This window comes from Leuciscus leuciscus (genome assembly GCF_965113295.1).
Source record: "Leuciscus leuciscus genome assembly, chromosome: 20".
Taxonomy (NCBI): Eukaryota; Metazoa; Chordata; class Actinopteri; order Cypriniformes; family Leuciscidae; genus Leuciscus; species Leuciscus leuciscus.
The window spans coordinates 26,883,124-26,897,716 of NC_138744.1; the positions used below are offsets into that span (position 1 = coordinate 26,883,124).

The 14,593-nt window shown below is 40.3% G+C and overlaps 1 protein-coding gene across 1 annotated transcript; it reads right to left on the reverse strand.

The window, feature by feature from the left end:
- Window positions 1-7,156: 7,156 nt before the first annotated feature.
- On the reverse strand, window positions 7,157-11,201 carry LOC309483667 (C-C chemokine receptor type 4). Its single transcript, XM_082149601.1, has 2 exons — window positions 10,898-11,201; window positions 7,157-9,387 (listed from the first exon to the last, which is right to left on the reverse strand). The coding sequence occupies exons 1-2, from the start codon at window positions 10,918-10,920 to the stop codon at window positions 8,346-8,348; spliced, it is 1,065 nt and encodes a 354-aa protein (XP_082005727.1). The 5' UTR covers window positions 10,921-11,201; the 3' UTR covers window positions 7,157-8,345.
- Window positions 11,202-14,593: the final 3,392 nt, after the last annotated feature.

Consider the following 14,593-nt stretch of genomic DNA (forward strand, 5'->3'; position numbering starts at 1 on the left):
TCCCTCCTACAGCGTAATGTTTGGACCTGTTTTATTATCCACCAAGCAAAAATTGTAAACTTGATCATTTCAGGGGGGAAAAAAGGCTCTTCTCAACTAGCCACATGATTTAAGTTTATAGCACAAGGACAAGTTACATGCCAAAATGTAAAACTTGGGGTAAGGGTTTTGTTTATATCACTAACCCCAAGTACGAGCAATAGTAATAGTAATAGTATAGTGATATTAAATAAATGTTTTACTGTCTCAAGAACTTGAACATTTATGTGTATCTTACAACTTAGTGCAACTAGCTGTTGCACAAGAAACATTCAAGTTCCTTTTTTACTGTGATATTTACCTTGATATTTTTTTCCTTCCTTTTTTTCCGATCATTGTGATGCATTTGTATATTTTTGTTTAAAGACAAAAACAAACAAACAAATGAACAAAAAAAGATTAGGGGAGAAAAAAACACAAGAAAAAAATGCTGTCAAATAGAAACATTTTATAATTAAATCAAATAAAACATAAAATTAATATAATTTGTTGTGTCAAGAAAATGTAAAAAACTAAAATGATGAACACTTGACATTATAATAAATTTCTGAATTTTACAGTAAAATGTAACAGAAGAAATGTCAAAATAAAATGTAAATCGCGGTTTAAAGTCGCCATGAAATCAAAAATGACAATTCTTTTTTTTAATGGAACTATTTAATATTGCAGTATATATTATAAATTATTTTTATGTGCACATCATGAATTATTATAATTTTTTTTAATCTCAAAATAACTTCCCCTCCCTCTTACAGCGACATCTCTTCTCTGCTCTGATGGCATAAGGGAGGAAGATGTCACTCACATGAGATCACAGCAATAGCAAATGACAATGATCAACAATCCAATCAATACGCTGATTTCACGCAGCCGTTATTTTGAAATCGAAAGCGAGGCTCCGGTGGGAAGAAAATCGGAAGTGGAGTTTAATCACAGGAGAGTCGTGAATGCGATGGCGTATTGTTGTGTTTAATGATGTTGTGTCAATTCTAAAAATGTACATACATTTCTTTCATACTTTAGACTATATACAGTGAAATTCATTTATAAATAAAATATTTTTTTTATATATAATTCAGAATGTAAAAAAAGAAGCAGGAATGAACTATATACACATCCCATATTGAATATTAACATCAAATAGTGTAAATCGCGGCAGCAGCTTCAGGTCGGTAATCCAAGGCATTGTTGTTTATCTTTACTTCCGGGGTTCTTCCCACCGGAGCCTCACTTTCGATTTCAAAATGGCGGCTGCGTGAAATCAGCGTATTCCCGATGGACAAAATAAAGTCCCGCACTATATTTTTTTCTAGTCCGAGAAGCCGTTTCATTCAGATATACTGTAAGACTAAATAGGGAAGAAAATACAATCACAACTTTATTTTATGGTGACTTTAAAGTTGCGGTCCGTAGTTGTTCCTCTTTTTCGCCATCTCTGTTCGAAATCTGCAATTGCAGTTATTCGCGGAATTGTCAACTTTACGTGGGTTGTGCGTCGGCACGACACAGGGCGTATGAATCCAATGCTTTGAGTAGAATGTGCGGCTGTCAGTCACCTTGTCACCGCCGTGGAAACTGTCATTCAGAATCACAGATTCTACTTTTTGGAAGTATGACCAACATAAGAATTTTCACCAGAAAATGTCATCTGAACAAGTAAGTAACATCCACTTTTGTTCTGACCAACTAAGGGAAAAAAAAAACATTGCAGTAAATCGCGCTGATTAAATCTAACGATCGTTTATCATATCACGTCAAACCGTGCAAATTATACTTTGTTTTCAAATTGTTAATGTTAACAACATCAGCATTGCGTGACTACATTTAATGTGTATTAGGGCTACCTGTAGTTCAGTACTCCGTAACTGTATGAATTAAGCGAACAAGTGTGCTACTGTTACATAATTGAACCATTGAAATGTCTTAGCTGTCCAGCAGAAAAAAAACGTCTCTGCGTTTGTTTTTAACTCCTTCAAAACACGGAATTCATGCCACCTTTCAAAAGCCCTTCTGATATTTATCCTTGTTTTTGCATGGGCGGTTGCAGTCTCTTTTTTTTCTGTAGCCACTCCAAAGTCTTTTGCATTTTACAACGGGTGAATCTCCAGTTGTCACTGGTGATTGGCGTTTGAACCTTTCTGGATCCGCCATCAAATTGATAAGTTTAATTATATCAAGTGCTGCGAGAAAAGGCTATATCTCCACCTCCAACATCCTCACACGCCATAAAGCCTACTAGCCGAGACACCTTCTTTATGTGTACAGAACAGATGTGACGTATTGAGGCAAAGACATGCTCGGATTTCCCGCGGAAATCCACCTGTACCACTGGAATTAAAAACATTATTACAAGCTTAACGTTTTGAATCAAGCTACGGCAAGCAGATCGTTTGGGGAAATGGCTGGTTATGTACTTGCTCAAAAATTTATTTTGGATAATTTTTAACCCAAAAAAGCTACGGACTGCAGCTTTAAGGGTACAAATTTAAAATTGAAAAGGAAAAAAAAAACTTTCACATGTACTCTTTCTGTAAAGCAGAAGCTGTGCGTAAATAGATTGGAAGTAGCACGTGCCCATTGTACTTTCTACTGAACTGTGCCTTGTGTACTGCAAATACAGATGAGTACTGTCCATTATGTCACCTTTTGTCTTTTCCTCTGACCATTGTGGGCAGCTTACTCTGCTGTGATGCAACCGTTCCCCTCACACACACACACAGACTACTATTTGCATAACATACATATAGTTTAATTTTACATGATAAAAGTAAACTTAAAGTTAAGATAAACCTCTAGTTTTAATAATTTAAACAGGCTTTTTGGTTTGGGCACAAAACTCCAGGCAATCATTTGTTTTTTGTTTTGTTTTTTGTGTATTTTATCTATTTTTTCACAGTACTGAAAGTCATAGGGTGACTCTGAAACTCGGAACACCTCACTTGAGCCCATATGATTTTATGGTGACATTTTTTGTTAACTCAGCTGAATTTTGACCAAGAAAATGCTCTGTGGTTTTAATTCAGTGTGAGAAGCGCAGCAAAAATAAACTCAGCGCCAAAACAATAGCTTCACTGCTATTCTGCTCTAGGACTCGAACTCAGGTCACCTAAGGCACAGTTATCATAAACAACTTGACAGAGAGAAATCCAACAGGGCATCCAAGACTGACTAAAAAGCTAAAACAAACACACACTGAAAGATTCAAGACAACTGAGAATATGCTTCCCAGGGAAAAAGCAATATCAAAATGATGAATTAAACTTTTAAATGTTTTATTGAGATCGTGGTACCTCTTGGCTAATCACATTTCTATAATACTGTTTAAAGACCCTAAAATGCATTTATGCTCTAAACACAAAGACACAGCGGTCACCAGGCGCTCATCCTTTAAGCTCCTCTCTCAGGCCTGGCTCCAGCAAAGGGATCCGGTATGGGCTACTTGTTCTGGCGATCTATGTCCCAACCTACATCTACGTCATAACGACCAAACAAATAAGATTGTAGATACAAGCCGCCGATATGAGTTTTCTCTGGAAGGTGGCTGGACTAATCCGGCCCTAGAGGCCCTACACTGCCCTTCAGAGTTAAGCTCCAACCCTGATCAATCTCACACCAACAAATTACTAATAACACAGAAGACATTGATTAGCTTGCTCCAGTGTCTTTGATCAGGGTTGAAACTAAACTCTGCAGGGCAGTTAAATGAGGGTCTGGTTAAGATGCCTCTTGGATCCTCCCTGTTGAGGTATTCTGGACATGTCCCACTGGGTGGAGGCCCCAAGAGTAGCCCCATGACAAAATGGAGGGATTATATCTCTCAGCTGGTGTAAAAACACCCTGGGGCCCCCCATGAGGAGTTGTAGGAAGAGGCCAAGGAAAAGAACACATGGACTGCTTTGCTTTGCTTTGGGCTGCTGTCACCCAGACCTGGCCCTGGATAAACAGCAGAAAAGTGATGGAATAATAATTCAGATGTGAATCTTGTCATGTATGCAAACGTTTGACACATGTATTGTTTACATTTACTGGTCATTAGCCATCACTTTCACATGTAAGTGATGGCCCATTGCAGCAAAGTAAACTTACAAATTGCAAATAGTATCAGCATTAGAACTTCCTCACTCCCACAGTCTTATATTGCACACAACCTGGAAAGCACTTTCTTGGTACAGTAAACTGTAATCTGATTGGCTGACATTTTGATACAACTTCTAGGAATTAGAGCACCCAGGTTTCAGTCTGCCTGGAAAAAAGTTGTTAACCGGGTGCCAGGATAACACAGAGAGCACTTTTAGATAAGCTGCCCAGTGTTTGGTCGCTATATGCTTGTCAGTCAGATGACTTCCTTCTGTGGAATCATTCCTATGTTTTACTGAGATTTATATGGAACATAATAAACACATGACAAAAGGTCCTATGTTCCTAGATAAAAGGTTAGGGTTAGGGTAAAATAGAAACATAGTGTTAACCCTGGGAATACATAGGGACCCATAAGGTGGATCAGACTCCTGCTGCCCAGTTGGTGGCATTGGACAATTAGTAATCAGGGTTAATTTATTCAAGTGTATCTCAATTTGCAAGTCTGGTATCAAATCAATCAGTGTAAATTATCTTGCACATTTAGTTTGAACAATGTTACATGTATCTTACAAGGCCAGGTCAAGGCAAAATTCTGCAAACTGCCTGAGCCTGCCGCAATGCACAAGCTAGTGCAGATACAAGGACTGAGCAAGCCATCACCTTGGATCCTAAGCCTCACAAAATGTCAGACCGGTTGTGTGAGCCTGCAACATCATGTGCCACCGTGAGATTACTAGTAGAGTTTGAAGGAATGGAGGAGGGTCCTGCCCACACTCCCACCACTGAGGGTGAGGTGCTGCTGGCCTCTGTAATATATGATAACTTGGAAGAGGATATTTCCCACCCCCGCTGGTCCCGCTCAGCTCCAAGTCTCCTGTGACTCCACTGGTCCCACTCAGCTGGAAGTCTCCTGTGTCTCCGCTGGTTCCGCCCAGCTGGAAGTCTCCTGTGTCTTCAGAGTTGCCACCCAGCCTCCCTCTCCCACCTCCTCTTCCAAAGTCAGCCAGTCCGTCGACCCCACCTCCACTGGTTCCCGTCAACCCCTCGGTTCCTCCATTGTTAGCTCCAAAATGCTGCGTAGGTGTGCCTCCGATCTTCCGGTCATCAGCTCTGCCTTGGAAAGAGTATTACCTGGCTCTGCCTCCTGCCATCGAGTCCATCGCTCTATCTCGGCTCGTTGACCTGTCGACTTTCCTAGGCTCCTCCCTCCCTTAGCTCCACCTGGGACCATCGTCCTTATGGCTTCACCGGGCTCCCTTGTCCCTCTGGCTTCGCCTTGGTCAGACATCGCTCTGCCTTTGCCACACACTTACTTCATCCCTCCATCTTTTTGGATCCATCATGCTTCGCCTTCCCTCCGGCTTCGCCTTGGTCCTCAGTCACACTGGCTCCGCCTCAGTCCCCCGGCACCCTAGCTCCACCTCGGATGCTCGTTGCTGTGGCTAAGCCTTGGTCTTGGATCTCCTGAGTATTCCTTATGGATTGAGACGTTTTTTGTTATCTACTACTTTTGTTGTGCAACAACAACAACTACAACAACTAGTCATGAAAATTGTAGCGCCACTTGGTCAGTCATATTAGGGGCCTGGAACAAACTTTGACGGAGCTACACATTACTACAAGTACTTTCTATATTAATAAAAGTAAGTTATGCATAATTGTGCAAATGCATAATTATAATAAAAAAAAGTACAGTACAGTGTAAAGTACGTCACCTTAAAAAAAGTGTAACCCAAACTTTTTATATAAAGTCTATTGGTGAATTCTACTGTATCACTGTAAAAGAGGTGGATTGGTTTATCATGCATTTTGTATCAATATTGTGCACATTTCCTTTTGACTTCTCAGGAAACAGCATAGCTGTCATCGTGTTTCATTAAACAGTTTTTTTTCTGAGTTGATCGTTCCAGAATGTGGTCTTAACCATAACATTTGCATGTAGATAAAATCACATGTACCTCACAATGAGGAAGTTGTAGTGTGTGATCACAAAGTCCAATCAAAAACATCAATGAATGAACTTACATGATGCGTTGCATCAGATATTCAATATATATGGTTTTGATAGATTTTGATAATTATTGAATTTCGTAGACAGAAATTAAAGTAGATATTGTTCTTGACCTTGTTTTAAACCAAGTTTTTTGACACATCAAATATTGCTTTAAGTTTAACAACTAGCATTTCAATTTGATTGTGTTAGATCAGGCATCATCACTATAAAATAATTTCATTAATGTTACATTACTGTATGTCACAACAGTTTTGGGAAAGTTTTTATAAAAGTTACTGTTTGATTAAGGTTTTTGTTGCTTAGGTATTTAGGTGCTACTTGAAGTAACAGTGTCATGTCAGCAGTCTTAATGTACTGTGTTTGCATCAGAGCCAAAGAACACAGGAAATCCACCTCACTCTGCAGAGCATATCTCTGTGGCTTTCCGCTGTAGCTTTTAAGGTAAAGACAAAGGTTAGGGTGAAGTTACTTTCAGCATTTATTATCACCGTTTTACAATAAGCTTTTTTCAATAACTTTGTGAAGTTTTATACATAAGAATGTCAACTAACAGGGAAATAAGTAAATAAATAAACCAAAAAAGCTTTATAATATAAAACGTTGAATTATTTAAAATATATTTGATCAGAAATGTATTAGAATTTATTAGAATATTTGATAATAATTATTATTGAGTGGATTGGATTTTATGTTGAAATCAATGACACACTGTGTATGTATATAGTAATGACATGGATTTAAAATATGTCCACATAAAGGTAATAAAATGTACCTGAGAAAATCTATTCCATGGTGCAAATATATGAAAAGGTTAAGTTCTGCTATGGAGACATGGTCAGACTTGTATCTCAGTATACTGTTAGGCAAAATAGTTAGTTTTGAGATAGTGTTGTTTAATGTTTTATGTGAATTATTTTTAAGCTGTTCAATATTGTAGGCATGTATGTGACTATGTGCCATATGTGCTATAGGGAGGGCTCTTGTGGTAAGAGGTAGCATTACAATATACCTTTGAAACAGGTGTTTATTTATTTGTTTATTGATGAACATCTTGATATATTTATCACTGTGTTTGAAATAAGTAGTTTAGCACAGACATTAGGAATATACAACATTTACAGACATCAGTCCAATATAGACTGCATTCAAAATAAAGTTCCTCCATACATCATTTCTGCTCTCATATCCACTTTTAGCCAATGTGAGGGGACATTAAATTTTTTTTTTTAAGTTTGGTTTTGCCTTCAAGGTGTGTGTGGTTGAGGGTGTTTTTTTTTTTTAAATGATTTTTGTGGTTATTGACTGCTGTACAGAACCAGTGATTCAATTTTTAGCAGGTCATGAGGTGAAAGCTTATAGAGATATTGAGGAACAGATGTTTGTAGATGACAAATACTTTGTCAAATATGAAAATATTACATTTCATTTAATGCATTGGTTCATTTTTAAGCCAGTGTGAAATACTCTACAGGCACAAGTTTACTCACAAACATTAGAATGCAGAAAGTAAGTGTAACGTATAGGCAGGGACGAAAATCCCTGTACTGTCTTGTGTTTTGTAGGACTTTTATGTTGAAGTATATTCTTAGTTCCCCATTGTTTCTGTGTTCACTTCCTGTGTTTGGTTCCGGTTTTGCCTTGTACCTTTTTTGTCACCATAGTTACCCTTATTAGTTCCCATGACATCAATCACCAACACCTGTCCCTTGTCAGCCCCTTGTTAACCAGTCTACTTAAACCTCTGTGGTTCAGTTGTTGTTTTTCGGTTGTTGTTCCCGTTTGTGAATTCTGGTCGTTGTTCCCCTGCCTTCTCTTTGTGGAGGTTATCCTTGTTTTTGGATTATCTTGCGGTTATGTTTATCTATTAAACTTATGTTTGCCTATGGATTCTCTCTCTCTCTCTCTGTTTTGTCCCTGCCTATACGTTACAGTATGCATTACTTTCCCCAGCACTTTTTTTAACTTTTTTTTTTCAATGGTGATTGTTTTCACAAATTGAAGTAGAATGATTGATATGCAATTGCCATCATTAAATCAACAAATGTTAGATTGCATTATATAGTGCAATGCATGAATGAAGATTAACATCTTTATATTTACAAAAACAAAGCAAGATTAAATGATGAGCACAATATTTACAAAAACAAAGAAACGGCACCAAAATATTCTCAAACAATATTGGTTTTCTTACTGCATTTGAAAAAAAAAAACTTTAAACTTGTGTACTTTTGGTGGGAGATGTAAAAATAATAATAGCTGTATTGGAAGTTTCATTCTCTGAAATTTTTGATTGTGTAGATGTTGACTGGTAGGTCTTCAAACATTTAAGATGTCTTGAAAACACACTTATAAGACATTTCCTGAACTTTTCTCCAACAAAAGCATAAATCACTGGATTTACAGAGCAGTGTGTGAGTGCGATCATCTCTGTCCACTCCATGGCTGTGTTGATATTACTTTGAGCCTCACAGCTAGTTAGAATGTCAAACTCCTGCAAGGTTTTCAGAAACACCACCACATTGTAGGGCACCCAGAAAACCACAAACATGATGACAATGCCTAAGATGAGCTTTATTGCCCGATCCTTTTTCGAGTTTTTGGTCTTCTTCACAACCAATAGGACCATGAAGTAGCAGTAGGCTATAATGGGCAAAGATATGAACAGTCCTACTATATTTTCACCAAAGTTACGGAAAAGCTTCCACTTCTGGGACGACCCAACAGGATAAACTCGCTGACATCTGGTGATGTTGTCCTCTTTGACCATTGCTGCAAAGATGGCCTCTGGAAGGGCGGCACAGATCGAAACCATCCATGTAATGAGACTCGCCACAATTCCATAACGCAGCATCTTCGCTCCCAGCACCGCAACGGCATGTACGATGACCAGATAGCGATCCACGCTCATCAGGGTCACGAATAAGATCCCACTGTAAAATCCCACTTGGTATGTACCTGTCATAGCCTTACACAGTGCATTGGCTTTTAAGTTGTGGTCCTGAGCATAGAGAGCCCAGGAGGGCAGTGAGAGGACCATTAGTAGGTCTGACAGGGCCAGATTTAGCAGGCAGAGATTTGTCATATTTTTCACATGCATTTTTTTCAAGAGGACCCATAAGACCGTGATGTTGCCAAGAAGGCCAATCACAAAAACGATGTAGAAAATGGATGCCTTGAGATTTGAATTTAGGGGTGAATTTTCATTATTGCATATGATTCCGGTTTCATAGTTATAGTATGATGCTGTATCCATCCTGTAACAAACAGTAAATGTTATTTAGTGAAATATGAATGTCAGTAAAAAAAAAAAAAAAATCAATAACAAAAATGCTTATACTATGCTGACTAACAAATTGCATATATCAATATTTGCTGAAAAAAAGTGTCTTGTCTATGTATTGTTTTAAATTGTAATATTTTAATTTACTTATTAATTTGTAATACTTTGTTTTGATTATATTTATGTATACTGATAATATATGATTTATAATAAATAATTGTTTAAATGTTGTTTTTACTCAATATTACATTATGAGCACTTTTTTTTAAATTAGTTAAAAGTAATTTGAAAACAAAGTTTCTTTTGTTCTTGAGCACAATGAATACAACTAGTAGCATGCCACTTTTGTGGACCGAGACTACTCATTTGACAGTATCATGCAGTGGTTTATGATACTGTTTTTTGAAAGCAAAGAGAACAATGACACTGGGAGTGGAAATGTGCGATAATGTCATGGTGTGAAAGTAGCGAGGTGTCAGCAAGTTCTAATGCATTCATTAGCAAATCTCCATGATGGGGACTTTTGTGAATCTGGAAACTGAGTCAGAAAACATCTGCCATTTAACTTCTAAATACTTTTTACATAAAGTATGCATAATAATTTGTAGAGAGTAACTATATTCCATTGCTCTATGCTTAGCCGCTGTGATTACACTTTATTTCGATGGTCCACTTTAGACATTCTACTAATTATAAGTAACTTTTCAACTACGTCAACTAATTCTCAATAGAGTACTAGTAGACTGTTAGGTTAGGGTTAGATGTTAGGGTTCGGGTTAGTAGAATAAATTGACAGAATCAAAATAAAGTGTTGGCAGATATTAAGCAGACAGTCTACTCTAATAACTGGTAGTTGACCTGTAGTTGCAAAGTTACTTATTGTTAGTAGAAGGTCTAAGGGTTCATTGGCTGCACATCAGACAAAGTTTCATCATGGTTTAATTGCATTATAATGGCTGGCAGCGATACACTGACATACTATATGAGGAAGGCATTTGAAAAATTCTTCTAATATTTTGATTACAAAATTTGACAGTGAAACCGATTTAAAGGTACCACTAAACCAAACCTCAAAACTGTCACATGCCAACCTTTTTTTCTCAAATATTAGTACGTAGAAACAGGAGGTCGCAGTATGCTCTTTAACCACATGCTTTGAAACATCCCACCACAATCCCACTATCACACCATCAGTGTCTGTGATCTCTCTACAGTGTCTATTTTTGTGAATTACGGTATCAGACAAATAATTTACAAAAACCTCCCAATACTGATTAGGAATCACTTGAATGTGATAATAATTGCATTAACAACATTGAATGTAATATATCATATTTTATATATGTAATACATCAACTGTTTTCAAGAGAAAGGGGTTACATTTTAGAGCCAATCTCTGTAATTTATCAAAATTTGTCATTTCTTTAATGATGGATCTAAACACAACATGACAATCCGATAAAAAAATTAAAAAATCTGTTTACCTGTCTGTATATGATTCAGTCATTTTGACAAATTGCTGTCACTCTTGTTGTTGAGATGTTGAGACTTATGTGGAAGTAATAATTTTCACTGTCTTTCTGTACATTTGCCTTCAGCAAATTTCCTGTAAACTGAAGCATGTGCATGTGAGTGTGCTTTTCTTCACAACTGTATCTTGTGAGGCGAAGGTAACGTGAACACATTTCCTGTCACCGCACTGAGGTTAGCAGGTTTGGATGCACAAAAAGAAATTCCCGGGGAGGAGATAAAACAATACATCTGAGTCATTTGAAGTCTGTGACGGCTACTGAATAAATGCTAATATTTGCCCCCACCCACAGCAAATGTCTTGAAGGGACAGTTCCCTTTCAATGAGGTCTCTCCTATTGCGTAGCTATACACTATGGAAAATCCTTTTTCTCGAGAATATGAAAGCTAACTTTTAAAACGCAGTGCAGCTGCACAGCTAGCACAGTGTGCGCGAGCGCGGTCATTGGCTGTGCTGCGGCAACTGCATGAACCTATGGCGTGGCGGCGCTGGCGCGTCATAGCCCGCCAAGATGGGCGTGACTTATGTCTATAAAACCCCATGACACACTATAGGAAATCAGATCAAATTCCTTTCAGCGTGGACTTCTCTGCTCTTCGCTGGACTCCGGAAAGAAAGCTTCGCCGCCATAGAAAGCACCATCAGCAGGACGAGCCGCTGCCTTGCAGTTTCTGAAGATGCTGGCCCCGCTGCTTTCAGCCCGCTGTCTTGCTGCGCCATCCGACATGCTACTATATCCTTTTATACGCATTAGCGTGTTCGCCACCGCGTTCACGTTATTCTAAAAGAGCAAATTGAGGTGCCTCGTTCCACCTGTGCCTCGTGTAGAGGTCCGCTCGTCGCCGAGGATCGTCACATCCTATGCCCCTCCTGCCTGGGCCGCGCTGACCAAGTGCGGCTGCCCTGAATGTGATTTCCTGGACCTAACCTCGCTACGTCAGAGGTTAGCGGCCTTCGACGACGAGCCTGCTCTCCCGCCTCTCTTGCTCGAGCCGCGTAAGAAGAAACGCTGCTCGCAGAGAGAGCCTGAGCATGCAGTTGAAAGAGAACCCATGCCGGCCAAGTCCCCGCGTGCTCCTCTGACATCTTAGTCCTCGCCCTCGCCCGTCCTGTTCACACAGGCCGACCAACAACCCCTCCACGTGCGCGGCGGGTCTTCTCTCATTTGGAGCTTCGGACGAGGAAGAGGAGGACGACAAAGACAGCCTGTCTATTGCCGCTTCGGATTCTGAGTGGGCTGCTTCCGCCCCGTCTACTCAGGATAGCACGAGGTCTAGCGTCGACGCTGAACTTATCCGCGTGCTCACAAAGGCCGTGCAAGACCTCGGGCTCAATTGGTCCTCGCCCAACCAACCAGCAGCAGGCTGGACGAGTGGTTTCTCGAAGGGCGTCGACAGGCCCCTGCACAGCGCCCCGCGCCCTTTTTCCCGGAGGTGCACAACGAGATGACTAAATCCTGGAAAGCACCTCACTCCGCTGGGATCCGCACTTCTTTTTCTTCAGCGCTCTCCAGTGTTGACGGCGCGAAGGAAAAAGGCTACGAAGCCCCCCTCCCCTTGAGGAGGCTGTGGCCGCCCATCTGTGTCCTCCCACTGCATCGAGCTGGAGAACAAAGGTGACACACCCGCTGAAGCCCTGTCACGCTACATCGGCGCCCGCCGGCCGCGCTTATGCCGCCGCGGGCCAGACCGCTTTGTCGCTGCACTCAATGGCGGTCTTACAAGTTTTCCAAGCGAAACTTCTCCGCGCACTGGACGAGACTGGTCCCGAACCTGAGGCGCTTAGAGACCTGCGCAGCGCTACCGATTTAGCGCTCAGGGCTACCAAATTGACGGCTCAGGCTATCGGGCCACACCTGCATATGGCATCCAACCCCAGAGGAGCGGGAGGAGGGTGCGGCCCTCAGAGGTCCCATGAGAGTTAGGACCTCTTTCCCGACGCCTTCCTGACCTGAAGGACGTTCCTTAGATCCACCTTCTCAGGAGGCTGTGGGTGAGAGCGCCACCTAGTGTCCCAAGCTCTCTGAGGGGGAGCTCTAGAGGCGACACTCTCTTTCTGACCCTGCCGGTACAAGGAGCTCGATGACGGCTGAGGTTGCCACCTGGCTGCAACCTTTTTAGACCTTGAGCGGCGAGGGTGATACTGCCTAAACAGCTGATTATTTTTGCGCTTCCTGGAACCTGTCGATGACTGCATTAACAACGTCGCCAAACAGTCAGAAGGCGAGACCGGGGCATCACAACTCGTGTGTGTCCCGACCGGTAAGAAATCTAGGGCAGGGATGCACCCACTTTCTAAACTGCTCACTCGCCATAATCTGTGCTTTTTTACAGTGACCAAATAGACAGATACACAACAGGGAGCGCTTGCTGAAAGCTAACGCTGTTGTGTCCCTTTGAAGCTTCTGTGTATGCCGTCATGACGCAGCGCCAATAGGATTGGATTAGTTTCATTCATACTTCAGACACGTTACGCTAAGAGGCTTGCTGAAAGCTAACGCTGTTGTGTCCCTTTGAAGCTTCTGTGTATGCCGTCATGACGCAGCGCCAATAGGATTGGATTAGTTTCATTCATACTTCAGACACGTTACGCTAAGAGGCGTTCTCCCTAGTGTCGTTATCGACACAGTGCGAGTTCCCTCGAAAGGGAGTTTAGGCTAGACCACTGGTAGTGTACAACTTAAAATTACTCTTTCCGCGCCATTGACTACATTTTCCAGCATTCCATGGTTTCAATGTCATATGGTGCTATTACGCATATTGTGAAATAGTATAGAATCTCTGAATCAAAGGTGAAGAAGCATGAACAAGTGATAAAAAATTGCTTACGCAAATGTAAAATAACGGCGTCATTATACTTTTATGGTTTGTTTGTTTGTTGACTTTAGAGTTTGTTTTTGATCTGTTCTGTTCATGTCTGTTTCTAGGTTGGTTTTCAGTCTGTTAATTGGTTCAGTTCTCTCCCTGTTTGTCACCATGGTTTCTAGTTGATTGTTAGTCTGTTCAGGTGTATCTTTTTAATCACATGACAAACCCAAGAAACAAGAAACCATGACTACAACATAAAAGACTTAAACTATGAACGTGAACGTGAACCAAAACCCAAAACCAACGTGACAGATGCCATGCCAGAAAAGCTTCACAAAGTTGCACAAGAAGGTGCTTGAGGATATCTCATTTACATCCCTGTAAGGGTATATTACAGGGTATTTTCAATAGAAACATATAGGCTTTATTTTTTTGCAGTGTAAATATAATTGTAAGAACAATAATTTTTTTTAAACATACAAATCTTACTATTTTCTTCCAATTCTATCCTTCTAATACAATTGTATTTTTCAAAATGTTGTGAAGATCACAGAAGGAGTTATCATTAGGATGCTGTCTGCCTGCACGACATCAACAGCACACCTCCGTGCAGCAATGTTTGTACACTTTGTCATCAGACCTTTTCAAATGGACTATTCTACCACTGAACAAAAGAGCGCATTATTGATCATTGTTCTCGCAAGAAATATATTCTCTGAAAATGAGTTCTGTCATTTAGTTTATACTTATGCACCTATATTATCCCGATATGTGCATGGAAAGTTTATACATCAGACTCCACAGGTCTCAAATCACACAGACATTTAAAACTGAATTTCAGG